The sequence below is a fragment of the Elephas maximus genome, chromosome 19, assembly GCF_024166365.1.
Source record: "Elephas maximus indicus isolate mEleMax1 chromosome 19, mEleMax1 primary haplotype, whole genome shotgun sequence".
In the NCBI taxonomy this organism is placed as follows: Eukaryota; Metazoa; Chordata; class Mammalia; order Proboscidea; family Elephantidae; genus Elephas; species Elephas maximus.
Genome location: NC_064837.1, coordinates 68682530 through 68702073, shown reverse-complemented (window position 1 = coordinate 68702073; position 19544 = coordinate 68682530). Strand labels below are relative to the sequence as shown.

General features: G+C 51.2%; 1 protein-coding gene across 4 annotated transcripts in view; it reads left to right on the top strand.

Annotated features, from left to right (window-relative positions):
- The window catches only part of USP36 (ubiquitin specific peptidase 36), a 46117-nt gene extending 33140 nt beyond the window's left edge, over positions 1-12977 (top strand). For 3 of the 4 annotated variants that reach the window (XM_049859612.1, XM_049859614.1, XM_049859613.1), the window contains exons 14-21: positions 1905-2588; positions 3249-3379; positions 5131-5712; positions 6307-6500; positions 9053-9154; positions 9838-9953; positions 10559-10710; positions 10894-12977. In XM_049859612.1, the coding sequence (XP_049715569.1) occupies positions 1905-2588; positions 3249-3379; positions 5131-5712; positions 6307-6500; positions 9053-9154; positions 9838-9953; positions 10559-10690 (1941 nt within the window). In that variant the 3' untranslated portion in view covers positions 10691-10710; positions 10894-12977. The remainder of the gene's footprint in view (positions 1-1904; positions 2589-3248; positions 3380-5130; positions 5713-6306; positions 6501-9052; positions 9155-9837; positions 9954-10558; positions 10711-10893) is intronic. The other variant, XM_049859615.1, reaches the window with a different exon arrangement.
- The last annotated feature ends 6567 nt before the right edge of the window (positions 12978-19544 follow it).

The window sequence follows — 19544 nt, the reverse complement described above, 5'->3', positions numbered from 1 at the left end:
GAATTGGGGTACATTCTGCTGTGTATATTCTCAACAACAGCAGCAAAATACGTTATTAAAGAAAGAAAAGAAAAGCTGAAATTAAAAGCGTTGGAATTGATACAGCAATTAAAATACACAATTTGATTGCAAAGTTGATAATCACTGTGGCCTAGACTCGGAAATAAGGATGCTTCACGTGTTTACTTACGTCATGCCACGGCGCATGGTTCGTGCCTGAAGGTGACAGATGAGCCCATCCCCACCACAAGGCTACCCCAGTTACCATGGACACTTCTACACCAGAAATAATTCCCCAGTACCCTGCGGCCATACCGAAGTCATCTTACTTTATGTAAAGTTGTGTAGGTGCCATATACTTGGAGCCGTGGTGGCTCGGTGGTTAAGAGCTCAGCTGTTAACCAGAAGGTTGGCAGTTGGAATCCATCAGCAGCTCCTTGGAAATGCGGCAGTTCTGCTCTGTCCTGTAGGGTTGCTATGAGTCAGAATCAACTTGATGGCAGCGGGTTTGGTTTTTGGTTTTTGCCATATACTTAAACGTCCAGCGAATGGAAGGTTTTACAGTACAGTGGGAAGATGTGTTCCTTTTATAAAAATGCTGTTGAAGAATAAACTATTGAAAAATGAAGGGGAAGAAGGAGAAACAACTCAGGAGAGAATAGAAGTGAATTCTTTCAAACCTCCGGAAGAGAAAACACTTTGTAAGCTTAAAATCAAGAGATGAAACACAGAAAGCAAATTAGAAATTGGCTAAATTAAACTTTAAATTTTTGTACATGAAAAAATTTCTCAAAAATGTTTGCAGCAAATACAACCAAAGGTTAACATTTGTAACATGAAGAACTCATTCAGGTGGTTGAAAATCCCTCTGACGCAGGTGTGGCGGGTACGGATGTCACTTCCAAAGCACCAAGAACAGTGTCAGATTCGCACGTATTTAGAAAGAGAAATACATGCTGCTGAGGGAGCCCTGGGGGCACAATGGTAGAGAGCTTGACTCCTAGTCTAAATGTCGGAAGTTTGAATCCAGCAGCCACTCCTCATAAACTCTATGGGGCAGTTCTACCCTGTCCTGCAGGGTCGCCATGGGTCGGAATCAAGTCAACAGCAGTGGGTTTGGTTTTTTGGTTTAGCCAGAGTGTAGTAAATGTATTTGGCAGGAAGTCGTGAACATCACAGCCCTGAAATTCCATTTCTAGAAAAGTAGGATGGGGAACTAAATACAGAAAAAGAGTCAATCTTTTGATCATTCAGCAAATATGTTTTATGCACTTAGTATGTGCAAGACCCTGAGCTGGCTGCGAGGGCCATGGTGGTAGAGGCAGATGGAATTACCACCCAGGGATCTTGGTATTCAAGCAGGAAGACCAACCTTAAGCATTAATGACAGTAAAAACTCTTTAGATAGAATTGTAATAACTGTTAAGAAGACTGAGGTATTGCATTGTTCATTTCAATGGAAATTATAAAGTTATGTAAAACTAGCCATGCAATGAAACGTTAATCACACATTAAAAGACATTTAAAGCTAGAATGCACACACACAGGCCAGAACCATTCAGAAGAAAAGACAAAAAGAAAGAAACACAGGCTATTAATTCGTGGTTCTGTTTAGGTGATGGGACTTTGAGTAACTTGTTTTCCTTTATAGTTTTTGGTATTTTTAAATCTTGATGAGAATCTACTGCTTTTTTAGTAAAGATAGTCTTAAAGACACACCTGTACACACGCAGCTGCCAATGTACTAAAAGTCTCCAGAGAACTGGGACGTAACAGTGTCTTTACCACACGTCCACCTAAGTCCTTTGTGGTGATGACCAAGCGTGTGGTGCCTGGTGAGAGAATTGCCTAGCTCACGTGTGCTTCCAGTGTCTGATCGCCCTTTCTGCTCTGCTCTCCCTCAGCGACAGGACCCCATGATGACAAAGCTGCACCTCACAGAGGAACTCGGCATGCCCATCTCCCGGAACGGCTCTGTGGCAGGCCTGAAGCCCCAAAACGGGAATGTCCTTCCAAAGTTGCCCTTGGGGTCCCCGTCCCCCAAACCCTCCAAAACGCCGGTGCATAGGCCGACTGTTCTAGATGAGCCTGAAAAGAAGGCCAAGAAGTGTGCCCCACTGCAGCATTTCTCCCCGTCCCCCAAAACTCCTCAGGGGCCACTTGGTGCCGGTGACTTGAATGGCAGCAAGTTGGAGAGCCGGAGGCTGGTCTCCTGGGACAGCAGGGACGCCGTCCTCTCTACCTCACCAAAGCTCCCGCCTGAAGCATCCACCAACGGGCATGGGCCAAAGGGGCGTGAGCAGAGCCCCGACCTTGAGAGGGAGGATTCCTGCAGTTCCAGCCCAGACCACTCTGCTGGTAGTGACGCCACCAGGGCCCCCCAGGCCCCCAAGAGTGGAGCCGCCCATTTCTGTGATTCTCAGGAAACAAACTGTCCTGCCGGCGGCCGCCCCAAAGTACTGCCGAACGGAGCTGATGTAGAGACGGTGAAGCTGAAGTCCCCCATCCTGAGCAATGCCACCACGGAGGCTGCAAGCATCATGTCTCCCCCGCCAGCCAAAAAGCTGGCCCTGTCAGCTGCCAAGAAGGTGGGTCCGGGGAGAACTAGCAGGCTGGGTGGGAAAGCTATGTGGGGGTTCAGGCGTCCCCAGTCATTTACACATCACAGAAGGGGCATCCTGGGATGAAGGTGGTGGGGTTTTGAGGGAACACCGATAATCTGATCAAATGATTACTTTGTGTGGCTCAGGGAGGCTAATGACAGCTCTGGGCGGTGGGGCGAGATCGCAGCTCTGCGTTTTCATCTACAGATGAAATATCCTCAGAGAATTAGTATGATTGCTAGACACGTCTGAACCACAGGGGAGGCCAGTGTTGTTGCTTGGACATGGCCTGTGATGGGTGGGGGTCAGCAGGGGGCCCTCAGCGAGGGGGGATTCAGATGCTTCCCGGGGCAGCACGAGGTCACATGATGGCAGTAATGCCGCTACAGGGTAATTGTCATGCTGAGCTTTTTGTTTAAATTTCCTTCCTCTTTTCCTTTTTGTTTCTAACCAAAACCACTTTTCTGATTCTTCTTCTACCATTCCCCACCCTCCCCTCCTCCTCTGTTTTCTACTTCTGTCCCTTCATCCTCCTTTCTGCGCTTTTTTTTATTATTATTATTTTTGTTTTATGTTTATTTTCCCTCTTCACTCACGGAAACCTTTTTTAGACCACCAAGTTTTTATTTATGTCAATAACTGCAGGCCCACACCCTGTGGAGGGCGACCAGCACTGACCTCCGTCCACCTCCCCACCCACCGTCCTCCGACCTCACCCGCCCCCTGAAAGCCACTTACCCTGTCGGCGCCGCCACTGGGCCTGCCAGTCAGACCAGGTAAGCTGAGGGCGCAGGCCAGAGGGCACTGCCTCTCTCCCGTGGCTAGTGCGTGCGTGGCCTGGGAAGGTCTGGCAGACCAGGCGCCTCCTCTTCCTTCTCAGCACATCTGGTGAAGACGCTTCAGCTGGTCGGGCAATCTGGTCTCTGTAGTCTCGGCTTATTTCTGTTCTGTTGTCCGTATGTGGAGTCCCTTGGTGGCGCAAATGGTTAAGTGCTCCTTTGCTAGCTGAAAGGTTGGCAGTTCGAACCCACCCAGAGGCCTTGGAAGACAGGCGTGGTGATCTGCTTCCAAAAGGTCACAGCCTTGAAAACCCTATAGAGCAGTTCCATTCTGCACACACGGGGTTGCCACGAGTCAGAATTGACTTGTCAGCAACCAGCAACTTCCATATCCATACAGTGACTCTGGTGTGCCGTGAGCAGACCTGTGCAGTAGCTCACCCAGCCTGTGATTGTGTTCCACAGCAGGAGAGAGCCAGATGGCAGCAGCGTCCCGTGAGTTCGTCGGGTGGGTTCTTGCCTGCCACCGTCATGTTGTGGGTGCCAAATGTGGCCCTCGCCCCTACAGCAGGGGCTTTGCTTCAGTGGGATGGGAGAGCTGCCTTCAGGTGTGCCACCCAGGGCTTGGGACTCTGCTTGAGGCACTTCGTGGACCGATGGGGTGGCCATAACCTGTGGGTGCCTTCAGGGGCTGAATGTGGAGAATGATTGATAAATGGTGGACCGGTGGACAGTCGAAGCCTTTAACTGCCAGGAGGAAGGAGAGGAAGAGGGTGAGGCCACAAGGTGGTTGGGGCTGAACTGGGGAGCTTGCTGGGCACAGGTGTGCTCTACCGCCCTCGCCTCTGTGTTGGCCGCAGTGTCGGCCTCTTCTCCTTCCCAGGGCAGCCCTGGCTGTGGGTCCCCCAGTGACAGCTGCCTTTCCTCCCTCCCTCCCTCTCTCTCATGCACTCCTTCCAAGCAGAATCCTTTGCACGTGGTAGCCCCGTAAACATTTGAGGGATTTGACATTTTGGGATATTTATTCTTAGAGTCTTTGTCATATAACCTTCTTCTGAACATTTCACAAAGACAGAGTGATAGGGCGCTATGGTACAATTCGTGTGGCTGCATAGTCTGTGGGTTATGGTGACGTTCCCACTTAATTCCGTGCAGACTCGGTAACTTTTTGAGATGGGATGGGCAGCATCATGAACTGCGTACATAGGAGAAATGGGGATTCAAGCTGGGCGGTCCTCTGTCCTGCGGTCACATGACTAAGAGGTAGCTCAGAGGAATCCTGTCCATGCCTTACCCCTCAGGAACTCAGATGCAAAGATCTGCTCCCTGGGTGTCCTTATCTGAGGGGGGCGTGTGGGGGGTGCAGAGGCTGCACTGACCTTTCTCAGGAGGCTCACTTCCTGCACTCAAGCCTGTGGAGGTCGGAACCTAAAGATTGCCTGACTGGGTTCCTTTTCTAACTGTTTGTTGCCTAGTGAAGTTTCCCTCTCTACATGTTTGTACTGAAGAGAGAAACATTCTTGTTTGTGAAAGTGCTCAGTACCGCTCGGCGAGGAGATCGGCAGATGCTGTGATCCCTGGTGTCTCAGCTTAAGTAGACTTAAAACTTTAATGGCAGTCTGTGTTTCCCGACACAGCAGAGAGCTGCAGGAAGCGCGATTAAAAATCAGGGCTGTGAGGCGGGGGGCCAAGGATGGGCTGGAGGAGGGCTCTGTGGGGTCTCTTCTGACTCCTGACTATCTTTCTAGGGCTGTTCCGCATCTTCCCACGCCATCCAGTCGTCCGAGGCCTCCCTTCAGCCCCTACACCACATGTCCTTCATTGCCCGTGAGCTCCCAGCCCCTCAGGAGGGCAGAGCCCCAGAGTGGCTCCTCTGGCCCTGCTGCCTGGCCTCAGGTGAACGGGGCCTCCGTGTCCCCTCTGTACCAGCCACAAGAGGCCGGTGAGGCCTCCCAGAGCGTCTCTAAAAAGAGGAAGAAACGCCGCGTGGGAGAGATGAGAGGACGGAGCCCAGAGACGCACTCCTCACAGCTCAGTGGGGACGCAGCCGCAGTTCCTCGCGTGAAGAGAAGGAGAAAGAAGAGGAAGCGCACAGAGTTCGATGGTGTGTCCCCTCTGCAGGAGAGGCCAGCGTGGACACAGAACCAGAGCCACGGGGTTGAGAAGTGGAGCGGGGTAGAGCTGCCCGCAGACAGATTGCAGGAGCGGGGAGGACAGCCAGTTGGACACGTAACGGATGCCCATCATGTGGGCAGCAAGAGGAAGAAGAGGAAAAGAGTGGAAGGCCTCCACGAAGAAGAGGGCCACCCCCAAGACTCAGCCTTGCACAGGTAAGAGCAAGGGCCGGGGAAGCTGTGGGCCCCTCCCCTGGTAGGCAGACTGTCAGCATGAGTACCCCACACCTGGGCCATCTTGCCTGTCAGTGCCTGGTACCTGGCTGGACTTGAGTATGAGCTGTGTGAACCTGAGAGGGGCAGCGGCCAGACAGCAGCAGCCAGGCCTGGTCATCACCGTGGGTGGAAGGCGGTCCAGGGGCACTGGCCTAGCACAGGCTCTGCTATCATGAGGTGCCATGGCAGCTGCACGTCCGGTGTGTAGGCCTGGCATCCATCAGGGTGAAAACGTGGTCGTATATTTTCATGTCTTTTCTGCTTGAACACGTGGCCCTGGCGATGGAGACCTGGTGCGTGTGCATCTTGACCACGTTCTCGCCCAGTGAGCATTGGCTGGTGTGCATGAACGGGCATCAGAATGAGCAGCTAGCACGCTCTGTCCTCTGGCTGGAGTTTGGGGTGGCATTTCTCAGGGATGCTCTTCAGAGCTAAAGGCACATGCCCACTGGAATTCAGCAGGGCCGTCTTTATCTGTGCTTCTTTTCTTGCTGTTTGTGTGCTTGACATCTGACCCTGCCTCTCCTCTCACAGCCGCTGCTCGCCCTCGGATGACGCTCAGCCCGAGACTGCGGCAGAATCTCCGAGGAAGAAGAGGAGGAAGAAGCAGAGAAAGTGTGAGTCACAGCAGGAGGTGGAAGAGAACGAGCATCAGAACAGCCAGAGATGCGACAGGCAGAGTGACCTTCTCGTCCCCAAGCTGAGCGGTCACTCACCCGTGGTGAATGGTAGGTGCCCTTGTGGGAAGAGGGGTGCGTAGAGGAGCAGACTGGCTGAAGCAAGCACCTGCGTGCCTGGAGGCAGGTGGGCACAGTGGGAAGGGCCCAGGTGATGGATGATGTGGAAGACCCTGAGTCTCCCTTCCCCCCACCCTCTAGCGTTCTGACCTTAGGCAGGCTGTGGACTCAGCCTGCAAAAGCATTAGGCACAGCCTGGCCTAAAGGACAAGAAGTGATTCACACCCCTTCAAAGCATGATGTGAATGAGTGCGTGTGTGTTTCCAGTCAAGGCTTCCTGTTGGCACGACCCCTGGGCCTCCAGCCTTGTTTTTTCTGTGACGCTTCAACTTAGACTAGTGGGCTTCAGAGTCAGCCTTCTTGTACCCTGTGTGCTGTTGGGCCTTTGGGAGGAATCTGTGAAGCTGGCTGTCTTTGGGCCTCATATGCATCCCAGTTGGTCTTTCTTTTTACTTCTTTAGGGCTGGCAAGGCCTGTGCCAGAAGCTGTGATGATGGAATGAGGGTCTCCAGTTATGTCTGTTAAACGAAGGGCAGAGAAGCCCCAGCAGGCAGCCCGTCTCCATGGAGGGTGCCTTAGGCTGGGTTCTCTAGAGGAGCAAAACCACTGAAGCATATGTATACAAATGAGTATGAAAGTACATATGTATGGACAGATTTATTTCCAGGAAATGGTTGATGCATTTGTAGAGGCTGGCAAGTCCCAAATCTGTAGGCCAGGCATCAGGCTGGAGGCTTCTCCTGACTCACATGGTTATAGGGGCTGAAAAATCCAAAGCCAGCAGGGTGCTGGCTCACAGGGTTGCAGGAGTTGGCAAATCCCAAGATCTGCAGGCTGGCTCCCAGGGTTGTGGAAGTTGGCAAATCCCAAGATCTGCAGGTTGGCTTACAGGATTGCGGGAGTTGGCAAATCCCAAGATCTGCAGGTTGGCTCACAGGGTTATGGGAGTTGGCAAATCCCAAGATCTGCAGGTTGGCTCAGGCAAACCCCAAGGTCCGCAGGTCAGGCAGCAGGCTGCTGGCTCACGTCCCATGAACCGGAAGTCAGAGGATGATGTGTAGGATGCAGGGTCCAGGGTGCACAAGCTTTGCTAGAAGATCCATATATGTTGGGAGCAGGCCACACCCCCGGGGAAACGCCCCTTACAACTGATTGGCTGCTCACATTAGATTACAAGATAGCGGGGTGATACATCAGATCACAGAACGGAAGGCGATTACATCATTACCTGACTGCAAAACCACCGAGAGTCATGGCCCAGCCAAATTGACACACAACCTTAACCATCACAGAGGGTCTGCCCTGCAGTTTTGGGAACAAACAGGCCCCAAGGGATTGATTTGTATTTATCAAGCTCCCAGGAGACTAATTTATGGGTAACAATGGAGTTTTATGAATTCCATTGAGAAAACACTACTGCTGGGCAGCGAGTAGTGTGTCTCAGATGGTTAGCGTGGCAGCGTTGAAGGAAGGGCTGAACTAAAGTGGTGCTGGACCGATGCTGGGCGGCGGCTGCCAGACCGGGAGGAGTGGATTCATCAGCGTGTTAATTCAAGGATGTTTCTCCAGTGCCAGTGTCATGCCAGGGGCTGAGCTGAGGGCCAATTATACGCCTGTGGGAGGTGTGGCCTGTGCCCACTGGCAGCTCACTGCCTGGTGCCAGCTACAGGCCAGCGAGTGGCAGGGGCTCTGGCAGAGGTACGCGGTGGTACTGTGGACAGCACGGGCCCCTGCAAGGGTGGGCACTCACAGAGGGGGACCGTGCGGCCACTTGCTCTCAATTTGAATAACTGAGGCACGAGAGAGTGTGGCTCACTGAGGGCCTTGCAGGTGGTTCTGTGTGACTGGGTTCAGGGCCTGTGCTGAGGGGCGGGAGCTGTGGCTGGAGAGGCAGGCTGTGGACAGGCTGTGAGGGCGGGCGTGGGCCATTTTATCCTGAAGGTCACTAGGAGCTGTTAAAGGATTGGAGGCAGGTGTGAGACGGGGTCAGACTGTGTGGGGAGGTTAGCACGTTGTGGCAGTCACAGGTGAGAGGGGCCAGGCAAGTGGCAGGGGCGCTAGTTCAGAGCGTGTTTTTAGAACCCAGACAACAGGCAGTTTGTGCTCGCAGTGGGTCCACGTGCACTGTTGTGGACGAGAGTGCCGTCATCAGCCAGACCAGGTGCTCCCTGTTGCTGCTGAGGGAGGCTCCCTCAGCTCCTGTGCCCTGGCCGTGTCTGACGGAGGATACCAGGTCCACTTGAGCTAGATCTCCCCTGCCATTTCCTTCAGAATCGGGACTGACATATCTAATTATCATCATTTTAAAAATTCATTTGGGCTTTTTGTTTTGTTTCGTATTTCCTTTTTCAGGAATTAATTTGGACACGAGCCTTTTCTGTTGAGTGACAGTAGTCATCATCTCCCTTGTCAGAGGCAGCAGGGGTGTGCTTGCTCCTGTGCGTCCCATAGGGTGTTTGTCATCAGCAAGTTCTCGGTTCTCTTACAGACGAGGGTGGTTTGGTTGTAACTGTAAATGAGCATTCCTGGTGCTCTGGTTGCAGGGCAGACGTGCGTCCCTCTTGTACCCTGGAACACAGAGAGGGAGTCCGACGTGGTCCAGGAACTGGTCAGATACTCCTCTGATAAAGCTTACGGGAGAAAAGGTACTGGTTTTGAGACTGAGCTTCCTTTCTCTTTTGATGGGCTTATTTTGGAGATAGGAAAAAGAAACAGGTCCTGGTGCATGGTGAACATGGAGGGTGGGAACACCTTGGCCTTAAAAATGGGAAGAGGGATCCAAACGTTCTTTGTAACCATCTCTGCCCAACACACAGTTGCTGCACAAAGGTTGGGCACATCCCTGGCCAGTGGACGCTGTTGATGGACAGTGTCCGTGGGTCAGGGAGCAGAGAAAGAGCAGAACGTGTACTGTGCAGTGGTCCGGGGCCAGTAAGGGCTTTAGGGTCCCTGGGAGGGGAGAGAACTCACCCCGCACCTGTAAGGTAAGTTCCTATTTGGAACACTATTTTTATAACTCAGAGAAGGAACATGGGCCATTTGTTTCTCAGGTGAGGATGTGGGTTTAAAAAGATTGAAATGCACCAACCCAGAAGGACGAAACTCTGCCATTGCCTGTGGCTCACTGTGCCATTGACTAAAGTTTCAGGGTTGGTGACCCGCACACGAGAGCACTCTGCCCCTCCCCCTTTCTTCTTTGCTTGTCCATGCTACCAAGAGGGTGAACTGCCAGGAGGAGACCAGTCTAGCTCATGAACTACACCCTTGAATTAAATCCACAGGGTAGCTGGGAATCCCCAGAAGTCCCAACACTGTGTCTGTTTTGTAGTTTTAACGTGGGACGGTGAGATGTCCGCCGTCAGTCGGGACGCTATTGAAGACAGCAGATTGGCCTGGGCCGAGACGGTGATTGACGACTGGGACGAAGACTTTGATCGAGGGAAGGTATGGCATTTGGTCATGACTGTGGACCCGGTGGTACCGTTCAGAGTAGCCGAGGGTGGGGGAATTCAATACAGCGTTCAGGGCAGTTTGAAGTGACTCTAACATCTTAAAGTGATTGAGAGTGAGACTGGGGCCAGGTGACCTGGGTTCAAGTCCCAGCTCTGCCACTTACCATGAACAAGTCCTTACCCTCCCATTGCCTCAGCACCTCCATCAGCAAAGTGGGGGCTGTAAGGAGAACTGTCACATATGGTACCGTGAAGATTACATGTGTGAATCTTTGTAAAACACTTAGACTCGCACGTGCACAGAAAACCAAAACCAAACCCGCTGCCATTGAGTCGATTCTGACTCCTAGCGACCCTGTAGGACAGGGTGGAAGTGCCCCCTAGGGCCTCCTAGGCTGTAATCTGGACGGGAGCAGGCTGCCACGTATTTTTCCTGTGGAGCAGCTGGTGGGTTCTGACTGCCGACCTTGCAGTTAACAGCCTAGTGCCTGCACCACCGGGGCTCTTTGCACGGAGTAAATGCTCAATAAATAGTTGCCATAAGGAGCCACCACAGATCCTTTTTAGAAGTGCTGACACCTTTGATTCTTGATACAGGAAAAGAAAATAAAAAAATTCAAGAGAGAAAAGAAGAGAACCTTCAATGCCTTCCAGAAGCTTCAGAATAGACGGAACTTTTGGTCTGTGACTCACCCAGCGAAGGCCACCAGCCTCAGCTATCGCCGCTGAGGTTGCTGCTGCTGATGTAGGTCAGTCTGGGGGGCGTGTGTGTGTGCGTGTGTGTACACGTGTGCTCGTCCCTTGCACAAGAGTACCGTGTGTCACTTTTGAGCCGCATTCACGTCATTTGTACATTCGCAGTGTTGAATGCAAACTTGATGGATGGAGAGGGCAGGCCAGGGGTCTCATTTCTTTCTCTCCTGTGCTCACAGCCTCCCGGAGAAAAGGTGACGTCACTTCCTGGAGCTGTGTGTCTCCGTGGACTTAACGAGCGGCCTTGTTGGGACTCTGGTGGCCCACCGCTCCCCGGCACCCATCGTGGCTCTGACTGCTACTGTCTGTGGATGCCTAAGAGTGAGGCGGTGGGCTTGCATGGCTGAACAGGGACAGTCTGAGACGAGGACCTCTTGGTGACACTTGAAAGTACCACAAGAGAAGCCTGAGTGTGAGTGAGGAGTGCAGAGCAGCTCCCCATCTGCGAGGGTCTGAGTCCTTGTGCTCACGGACAGTGAGGTCTCTTCCTTGCTCAAACATCAGAGCCCGAGAGCCCGGTGCCCTCACCTGCTGCACGTGGCCGGCCTGGCCCTCCCGCCCTGCTCCCGCCCCTCCTTGCTTCCTTGCCAGGGCTTCTGTATCTGCAGCCTCACCTGTCCAGCCTCAGAAAGTGAGAGCCGTGGCCAGCCCCCACTGCCCCTTTTCCTTTCCTGGAATTGGGGCATAGCCCTGTCATACATCTCGTCCTCATCCTGTGTTTTGGGGGCCCTTGAACTCTGTGCTAATCTCTCTGCTTCTCAGGCTGCTGTTCATCCTGAGCTCCCCTTGTAACTGCGATAACCGTGAGCCTCTAATGAGGTGGTGGTCTTGGGATAGAACCCCCCTTTTGTCTTATTACTCAGCATAGAACGCTTCTTTCTGACCAGGCCTGTGGCTTCTGTTAGCAATATGTTTCCTTTCCCTAACATACAAGTGCTGACTTTGTTTGCTCAATTCTTTGAGTGCTTTTGGACTTAGATGATTGTATAATTCAAGAAGATTTTTTTTTTTTTTTTAAATCTTGCTCAAGCTGTGCCTGCAAACTTGTAATTTAATAAATACGGGAAATTCTCAGTTGGTATTTTCAGGAAAAAGACAAATAGTCTCCTGTAGAAGGTGTAGAAGTAAACCTAGAGGCGGCTTCCATAGAGGATGTCCTCTGGTCTTCCTTTGGGGGGTGTCACATATCAAGACGGACTTGACTTAGGCTGCTCTTCAGAGCGGTCCTCGTCAGCACACGACCACGGATGCCCTGGTGGGCCTGGTGCCACCTTCCTCCCGACTCCCCTCTGCTTTTGCTCTCCTGCCTCCCTCTGGGCCTCAGCTGGTCCCATGGGGTAGAAAGAGACATTCCTTAGTTTATATGAGGGGACATTCATCTCTTCATGTGGGTGGTTCTTGGTTTTTCTTCCTGTTTTTATATTTCTCTTTTGAAAGGGGAGCGAGGTTAATAATACCTGGGATCTGCACTGGGTGCTTCCAGTCCCCACAGGAGGTTTAGGGGGCTTTGCGGGGGGGCGGTCCAAGCCTCGAGCTCCTGGGGCTGATTCCCAAAATCCACTCCGCTTATTAAAGGCGAGGGGCCGGCTCCCTATCCTCATAGTCTTCCGTCATCTTCCAAGGTTGAAAAAGAAAATTTAGTCGTCTGCCTGCGCAGAATTTTATCTCCTTCATTCCTTCCTTCCTCTCCTCCTTTCTTCACCGTATCATGGTGAACCCTTTTCCTGAGGAAAACACACCTGTTACCTCATGGGCAGTGGCGCCCTGGGCTGACTGTGGCGCTTTATCACTGTTAGCTGGACGTGGGTCCTTTCCTTTCACAGACAATCGTTAGCCAAACTGGGAAGGGAAGGGGCGCAGCCCAGAAAATTAACCCAAGTTCTAGGCGACATGTACATATATAAATATTTATATATTAAAAAGTAACCAGAACTCTTAAGATAGCAGTTGCTTGATTGACTTAGAATATGGGTTTAATATAAACTGTATTTAGGAGCTGAGCTAGAGGCGAGCAGTGGTCTGTGTGGGATGCACTGCCTCCCTGGTGGTCCTTCATCATTCCACTCATGAGCGAGACACCTCTAACCTGCCTGTTTTTACAACCCGGCCTCAAGGGCCGGCCCCACAGCCCCCGCACCTGGGCGTGCAGCACACCAGATGTGTATAGAGGTTTGTGTCGCATGCCCCGGACCTCGGCGTGAGGGCCTGGGGGCCTCCGATGTTGCCTAGATCTTGGTGCAATAAAACAATGAATTTTTGTTTCCTGCCTGTGTCTTCATTTTTTTTTCCTTTGATTTTTTAAAATGTTAACATCCAAAGCCCAGTCTGTGACCACCAGTCCAAGTGAAAGGTGGTCCTTGTGCACTCAGTCACTGTCAGGAACTGGGGACTCTCAGGTCCCTGCGGTAGAAAAGTCTCCAGCAGGTTTTAGCTAAGCATAAAAGTCCAGACACGGCTTTTAAAGCAGCTCACTGAACAGTGTGGGCAATTTTAATAAATGCTGTATCAAGGAAACTTGGAAAGAATATCATTCCAGTGAGGTTTCATTGATTGTTTTTCAACTGGATAATGTCTGAATTTCTGCAGAGAGAGATGAGCCTGTTATTCTGGACTTTGCTGAGGTCAGTGTTTTCCTCACAGGTGGTGCAGGTGAAGCAGGGCCTCTGCGTTTGGGATGCCTCCGGCATGGCTAGTGCACAGCCAGGCTCACAGCTCAGCCAGTTCCGGCCCTTGACCTACATGGGTGAGCCCAGTGGTGTTCTCCAGCATCAGGCTGGGGGCCTTGATGAGGAGAGGCTCGCTCTTAGTGTGGACTGGAGTTTTCCATAGACACAGAAATTTAAGTTAGACTCCTGGAAAAGCGCTGGCCTTGTCAGACCGGGCCACACCCAGCAGCAGTGGTCTGTGCTAAGCAGGAGGGGCCGCGATCTGGTACGCTTCATGTGTTGTGGAAATGGAGGCCAGACTGGGAAAGATGGCCAGTGATCAGGAGGTGAAATTCAGCACAAGCAGCAATAGTGAACGGATAACTGAGAAGCCCTGGAACCCTGGGGCAGAGGTGCGTTTCTAGCTTAAGTGGGTTCTGAGTTCTGCTTGGCTAGTCCGTTACCTGATGTCCAGCACCTCCCTGCCTCTTTAGTGACTACTTAAGACTCCACACGAAGGTTATGTGCAGGACTCTTTGTCCCAGTCACTGTAGACATTTGGTCAGACAGGTCAAAATGAGGACGGACAGGTGAGGGAGGTCAGCACCTGGAACTACACACTGATGCCGCCCGGGGGCCCTTCGGACCAGCCATGCCCACATTAAAGGGTTCAGAATCAGGCTGGGCAGTGGTGGGTGGAGGAGGTTCCAGTGGAAGGCAGGGGGCCTGGTGGTGATGCAGAGGAGACCATACTTTTTTCCTAGTTACTACTCATTTCCAAGGGAGCATTGGTTGCTCAGTGATAGAATTTTCGCCTTCCATGGAAGAGAGCCAGGCTTGATTCCCGGCCAGCGCACCTCACGTGCAGCCAGCGCACCTCACGTGCAGCCACCACCCATCTGTCTGTCAGTGGAGGCTTGTGTGTTGCTAGGATGCTGAACAGGTTTTAGCAGAGCTTCCAGACTAAGACGGACTAGGAAGAAAGGTCTGACAATCTACGGCTGAAAACCAGCCAGTGAAACTCCTATGAGTGAAGTAGAGCGGCACACAAAGTAAAGGATATTACCTGAAAGATCAGTGCTCTACTTAAAAGCCATCAGTACAAGACTGGAAGGTCAACAGTTTCTCAAAATCAAGGATGAGATGATAAGGGGGCAGGGAAATGAGACGGGAAACGGAGCAAACAGGACACAGAGTGCTGGCGCATTGTGATAAATGTAACTGATGTCACTGAACAATTGGGGTGGAAATTGTCAAATGGGAAACTAACTTGCTGTGTAAACTTTCACCAAAAACTTAATAAAATATTATTTTTAAAAACCCTCTGGAGCACAACAGTCCAATCCCATTGTGCATGGGGTGGCCATGAGTCGGGCCGACTCAATGGCGGCTAACGGCTATCTTCCAAGCACCGTGGCTGGTCCTGGGTGTATAAAAAGACTGAGGCAGAGCTCTCGCAGGCTTTGGGCTTCACGGGCAGGAATGAGAGAGCCTGGGGTCTGTTGAGGATCGCTGCTGGTGAGACACGTAGGAGCCAAGAGGCTGGTGAGGCTAGTTCTGCCTGTGGTGGCCTTGAGAGGAGATGGTGTTTTGAGAAGAGCATTCAAAGATTAGTAGGAGCCAGCTGAGCCAAGCTCATTTGGATTTACCATCAGGTAATCACGAAGAGCCCAGGGGATATTTCCATTGAAAATTCAGGCATGAGCCAGTTGGTGCTAGGCCTTGTGCGTGTGGAGAGCTGAGTCAGCTCCTGCATGATTTGAAGCAGGAGGACTGCTGGGCCTGTCAGATACATCAGGTTGATGGCAGCCTGTGAGCCCACCTGGGAGGGTGACGTGGCGAAAACAGGTGAGGAGGATCCGGCCAACATGTTGGCCAAGAAGGCAGGACCAGAGAGACTGTTGGTAGCATTAGAGGCTGAGAGTGGGGTCACTTGGCTATTTAGGAGATGGAATCACGAGGAGGTAAGATGGAAGGTTCAGGGCATAGTTTAAGATGACTTCTGGCCAGAGTAGTCACTTGAGTGGCAGGGCCAAGTAATAGCCAGAAAAGGAGATGGCGGGCCACTGGTATCAGGAAGGTCTTAGGTGGGTGACAGATTCGATGGCAACATTCCAGCCAAGCCTAGGGGGCAATTAAGGTATTTGCCTGCTGTCACAGCAGGGAACCCAGGGAGAATCACAGGTGTGAGAAGTAGCAGTAGGTCACAATTGAGTCTTCCAATTTTGAAAAAGTGTAGGGGTGGATATTTATAAGCACTAGGCACTGTTCTGTGTGAGAGCGACCATCAGCCCAGCAAAGTGCCGTGTGGTGGAGTGAGGAATACCAGGGTATAGATCCCTGCCCCGTTCTTGTTGGCAAGAACAAGTCTTCTGACTTCTTTGAACCTCTGTGTAGATGAAGACATCTGTAAAGCAAGGGGTGGGTGGTAATCCTGCTCATAGGATTGACGGGTAGATTATGTGTTGCCCAACCCTTGGTTGTGCTCAGCAGTGCAGTTATTTCTCCACCTTCCAACCTCGTGGCCAGTCACCTGACTGGCTCCTCCCCTGAGCCACACTGGCTGCTTACCTGCTTCTGCACCTGGATGGACCAGCTGAGCACCATTGACAAAGCTCTTTCTGCAGCTGGCCCTTGGGGCTGGACATCCACGGGTGTCTGGCTCAGTTGGGCTCTGCTTGCCTTTTGAGGACTTCTGTCCCTGGTCTTCAGGCCACCACTCTCCCATTCTTCCAGTGGTTATTCCATTTTTTTGCTCTTCTGCTGCCATTGAGCCGTTATTCTTAGCAAGTGATTTCTAACCCTACTACAGGGCTTTCCTCCCCCAAATAAAAACAGCAACACCCAAAACCCAAAACTCCATCAACATCTGTTCTTCTCTCTCTCTAATCCATGGTTCTGCACACCCACGGAGTAGCAGAAACACCTGGCGGAGGTCTATACAGTACTAATGAAAGTTTAATCAGAATCTTAGGGTGCAGCTTGGGCATCTGCATGTAAGTCTCATGGGTGCTCCTAGCAGGCGGACAAGGTTGAGAACCACTCTTGTAGTCCAGCGTCTCAAACTAAAGTGAGCATCAGAACCACCTGGGGCTTGTTGGACATTGGTTGTTGGGCCCCATCCCCCAAGTCTCTGATTCAGCAGGTCTGGGGTAGGGCCTGACAATTTGCCTCCCTAACGAGCTTCCAAGGAGTCTTGGTGGCACAGTGGTTAAGCGCTCAGCTGCGAACCGGAAGGTCAGTGGTTCGAATCCACCAGCTGCTTTGAGGGAGAAGTCTGCTTCTGTAAAGATAAACCAAAAAACCAAACTTGTTGCCTTCGAGTCAATTCTGACTCATAGTGGCCCTGCAGGACAGACTAGAACTGCCCCATAGGGTTTCCAAGGAGCGGCTGGTAGATTTGAACTGCTGACCTTTTGGTTAGCAGCCAAGTTCTTAACCACTGTGCCTCCAGGGCTCCTCCGTAAAGATTACAGCCTTAGAAACCCTATGGGGCAGTTCTCCTCTGTCCTGTAGGGGCACCATGAGTCAGAATCGACTCTACGGCACGGGTAACAAGCTCCCAGGGGATGCTGAAGCTGCTGGTCCAAGGACCGCACCTGGAGAACCACTGTTCTGATACAAAGGTTCTTAAATGAGTGGCGGGTCAGTCGGGGTGGGAGTACAAGAAGGAAGTCAAATGTTCAGATGGAAAAGCCCTTCATGAGTTGTTGACCATTGCCCCGTCAAGACCTCTGCTGTGGACACTGGAAGAGGTGCCCCTCTGTGCAGGGCTATACCCTCTCCTGTGTTCCCGAGGCCAACACTTCCACCCCTTGGGGACCTTGCTCCATTAATTATCCTGTCTGCCTCCTGCAGCTCACTCTTCACCTGCCTTCTCCTGACTCTTCCTCAGTTTATAAACATGGTGAAACGTCTCCCATCCTATAAAAGTCCCCTCGTTTCCCTGGGTCCCCGCTCAGCCTAAATGTGCTCCCTCTACCTTCACCCTCTGTGTGCCTGGGTCTGGCTCCACCCTCAATGGCTTCACTCAGTGACCTCATCTCCTAGTATGACAGGCATTTGCAACCTCCTCTCCAGGTGTCCCCACTGTCACTCCTCTGAAGCTCTGCACTTTCTCTGTCCCTTACATGTTAATCTGGCGAGTGCTAATATGATGAAGAACCGATGGTACTATAGGAAGAAGTCCAAGCTGCACTGGCGGCATTGGAGAAAACGGAGGCTCCAGGCATTGATGGAATATCAATTGAGGTGTTTCAATAAATGGACGCAGCACTGGAAGTGCTCACTTGTCTACGACAAGAAATTTGGAAGACCACTACCTGGCCAATGGACTAGAAGAAATCCATATTTGTACCCATTTCAAAGAAAGTTGATCCAACAGAATACGGAAATTATAGAACAATGTCATTAATATCACACACAAGGAAAATTTTGCTGAAGATTATTCAAAAGCGGCTGCAGCAGTACATTGACAGGGAACTGCCAGAAATTCAAGCCAGATTCAGAAGAGGGGATGGAACAAGGGATATCATTACTGATGTCAGATGGATCCTGGCTGAAAGCAGAGAATACCAAGAAGATGTTTACCTGTGTTTTATTGACTGTGCAAAGACGTTCAGTTGTGTGGATCATACCAAATTTTGGATAACAGTGTGAAGAACGGAAATTCCAGAACACTTAATTGTGTTTATGAGGAACCTGTACTTAGACCAACAGGCAGTCGTTCGAACAGAACAAGGGGATACTGTGTAGTTTAAAGTCAGGAAAGGTGTGTGTCAAGGTTGTATCCTTTCACCATACTTATTCAATCTGTATGTTAAGCAAATAATCCAAGTAGCAGGACTATATGAAGAAGAATGGGGCACCAGGATTAGGAGGAAGACTCATTAACAGCCTGCCTTATGCAGATGACACAACCTTGCTTGCTGATAGTGAAGAGGGCTTGAAGCACTTACTGATGAAGATCAAAGACCACATCCTTCAGTAGGGATTACACCTCAACAAAAAACAAAAATCCTCGCAACTGGACCATAAGCAATATCATGATAAACGGAGAAAACATTGAAGTTGTCAAGAATTTCATTTTGCTTGGATCTGCCATCAACGCCCATGGAAGCAGTAGTCAAGAAATTAAAAGACACATTACATTGGGCAAATCTGCTGCAAAAGATCTCTTAAGCAAAGATATCACTTTGAGGACTAAGGTGTGACTGACCCAAGCCATGATGTTTTCAGTTGCCTCATATGCACATGAAAGCTGAACAGTGAACAAGGAAGACCGAAGAAGAATTGATGCCTTTGAATTATGGTGTTGGCAAAGAATGTTGAATATACCCTGGTGGCGTAGTGGTTAAGTGATAGAACTGCTAACCAAAAGGTCGGCAGTTCGAATCCACCAGGCAAACTCTACGGGGCAGTTCTACTCTGTCCTACAGGGTTGCTATGAGTCGGAATCGACTCGACGGCAGTGGGTTTTTTTTGGGCCAGAAGAACCACCAAATCTTTCCTGGAAGAAGTACAGCCAGACTAGGCATTAGAAGTGAGGATGGTGAGACTTCATCTCACATACTTTGAACATGTTCTCAGGAGGGACCAGTCCCTGGAGAAGGACATCATGCTTGGTAGAGTAGAGCATCAGCGAAAAAGAGGATGACTCTCAGCGAGGTGGATTGACACAGTGGCTGTAAACACGGGCTGAAGCATAAGGATTGTGAGGGTGGCGCAGAACCAGGCAGTGTTTCATTCTGTTGTACATCAGGTTGCCCTGAGTCGGAACTGACTCGACAGCACCTAACAACAACAGCCCGGGATCCATGAACTCTACTCAGCGTGTCTCACTGGATATCCTCCTGACACATTCCTTGGTTTGTCTTCCCTCCACTTACCTGTGTTCAGCTCTCCCTGGATCTCTACCCTAGTTGGGGGTCCCACCAACTGCCCTGTTAACCAAGCTAGACATGGGGCCGCTGTCTTTGGAACCTCCGCACTCCTGGCTCCCACACACAGTAGTTATGAAAAGTCTGATCTTTCTACCTGGCTACCTTGGAATTACTCCCTCTGTTTTCATCCCTACTACCTCCCTCTCTGTTTGGGTCCCCCTTCTTTTTCCCCTGGTCGCCTGAATAATCTTCTAACCAATTCCGACCCTCCAGTCTTGCCCTGCATCCTTCTCCCCTTTTCTG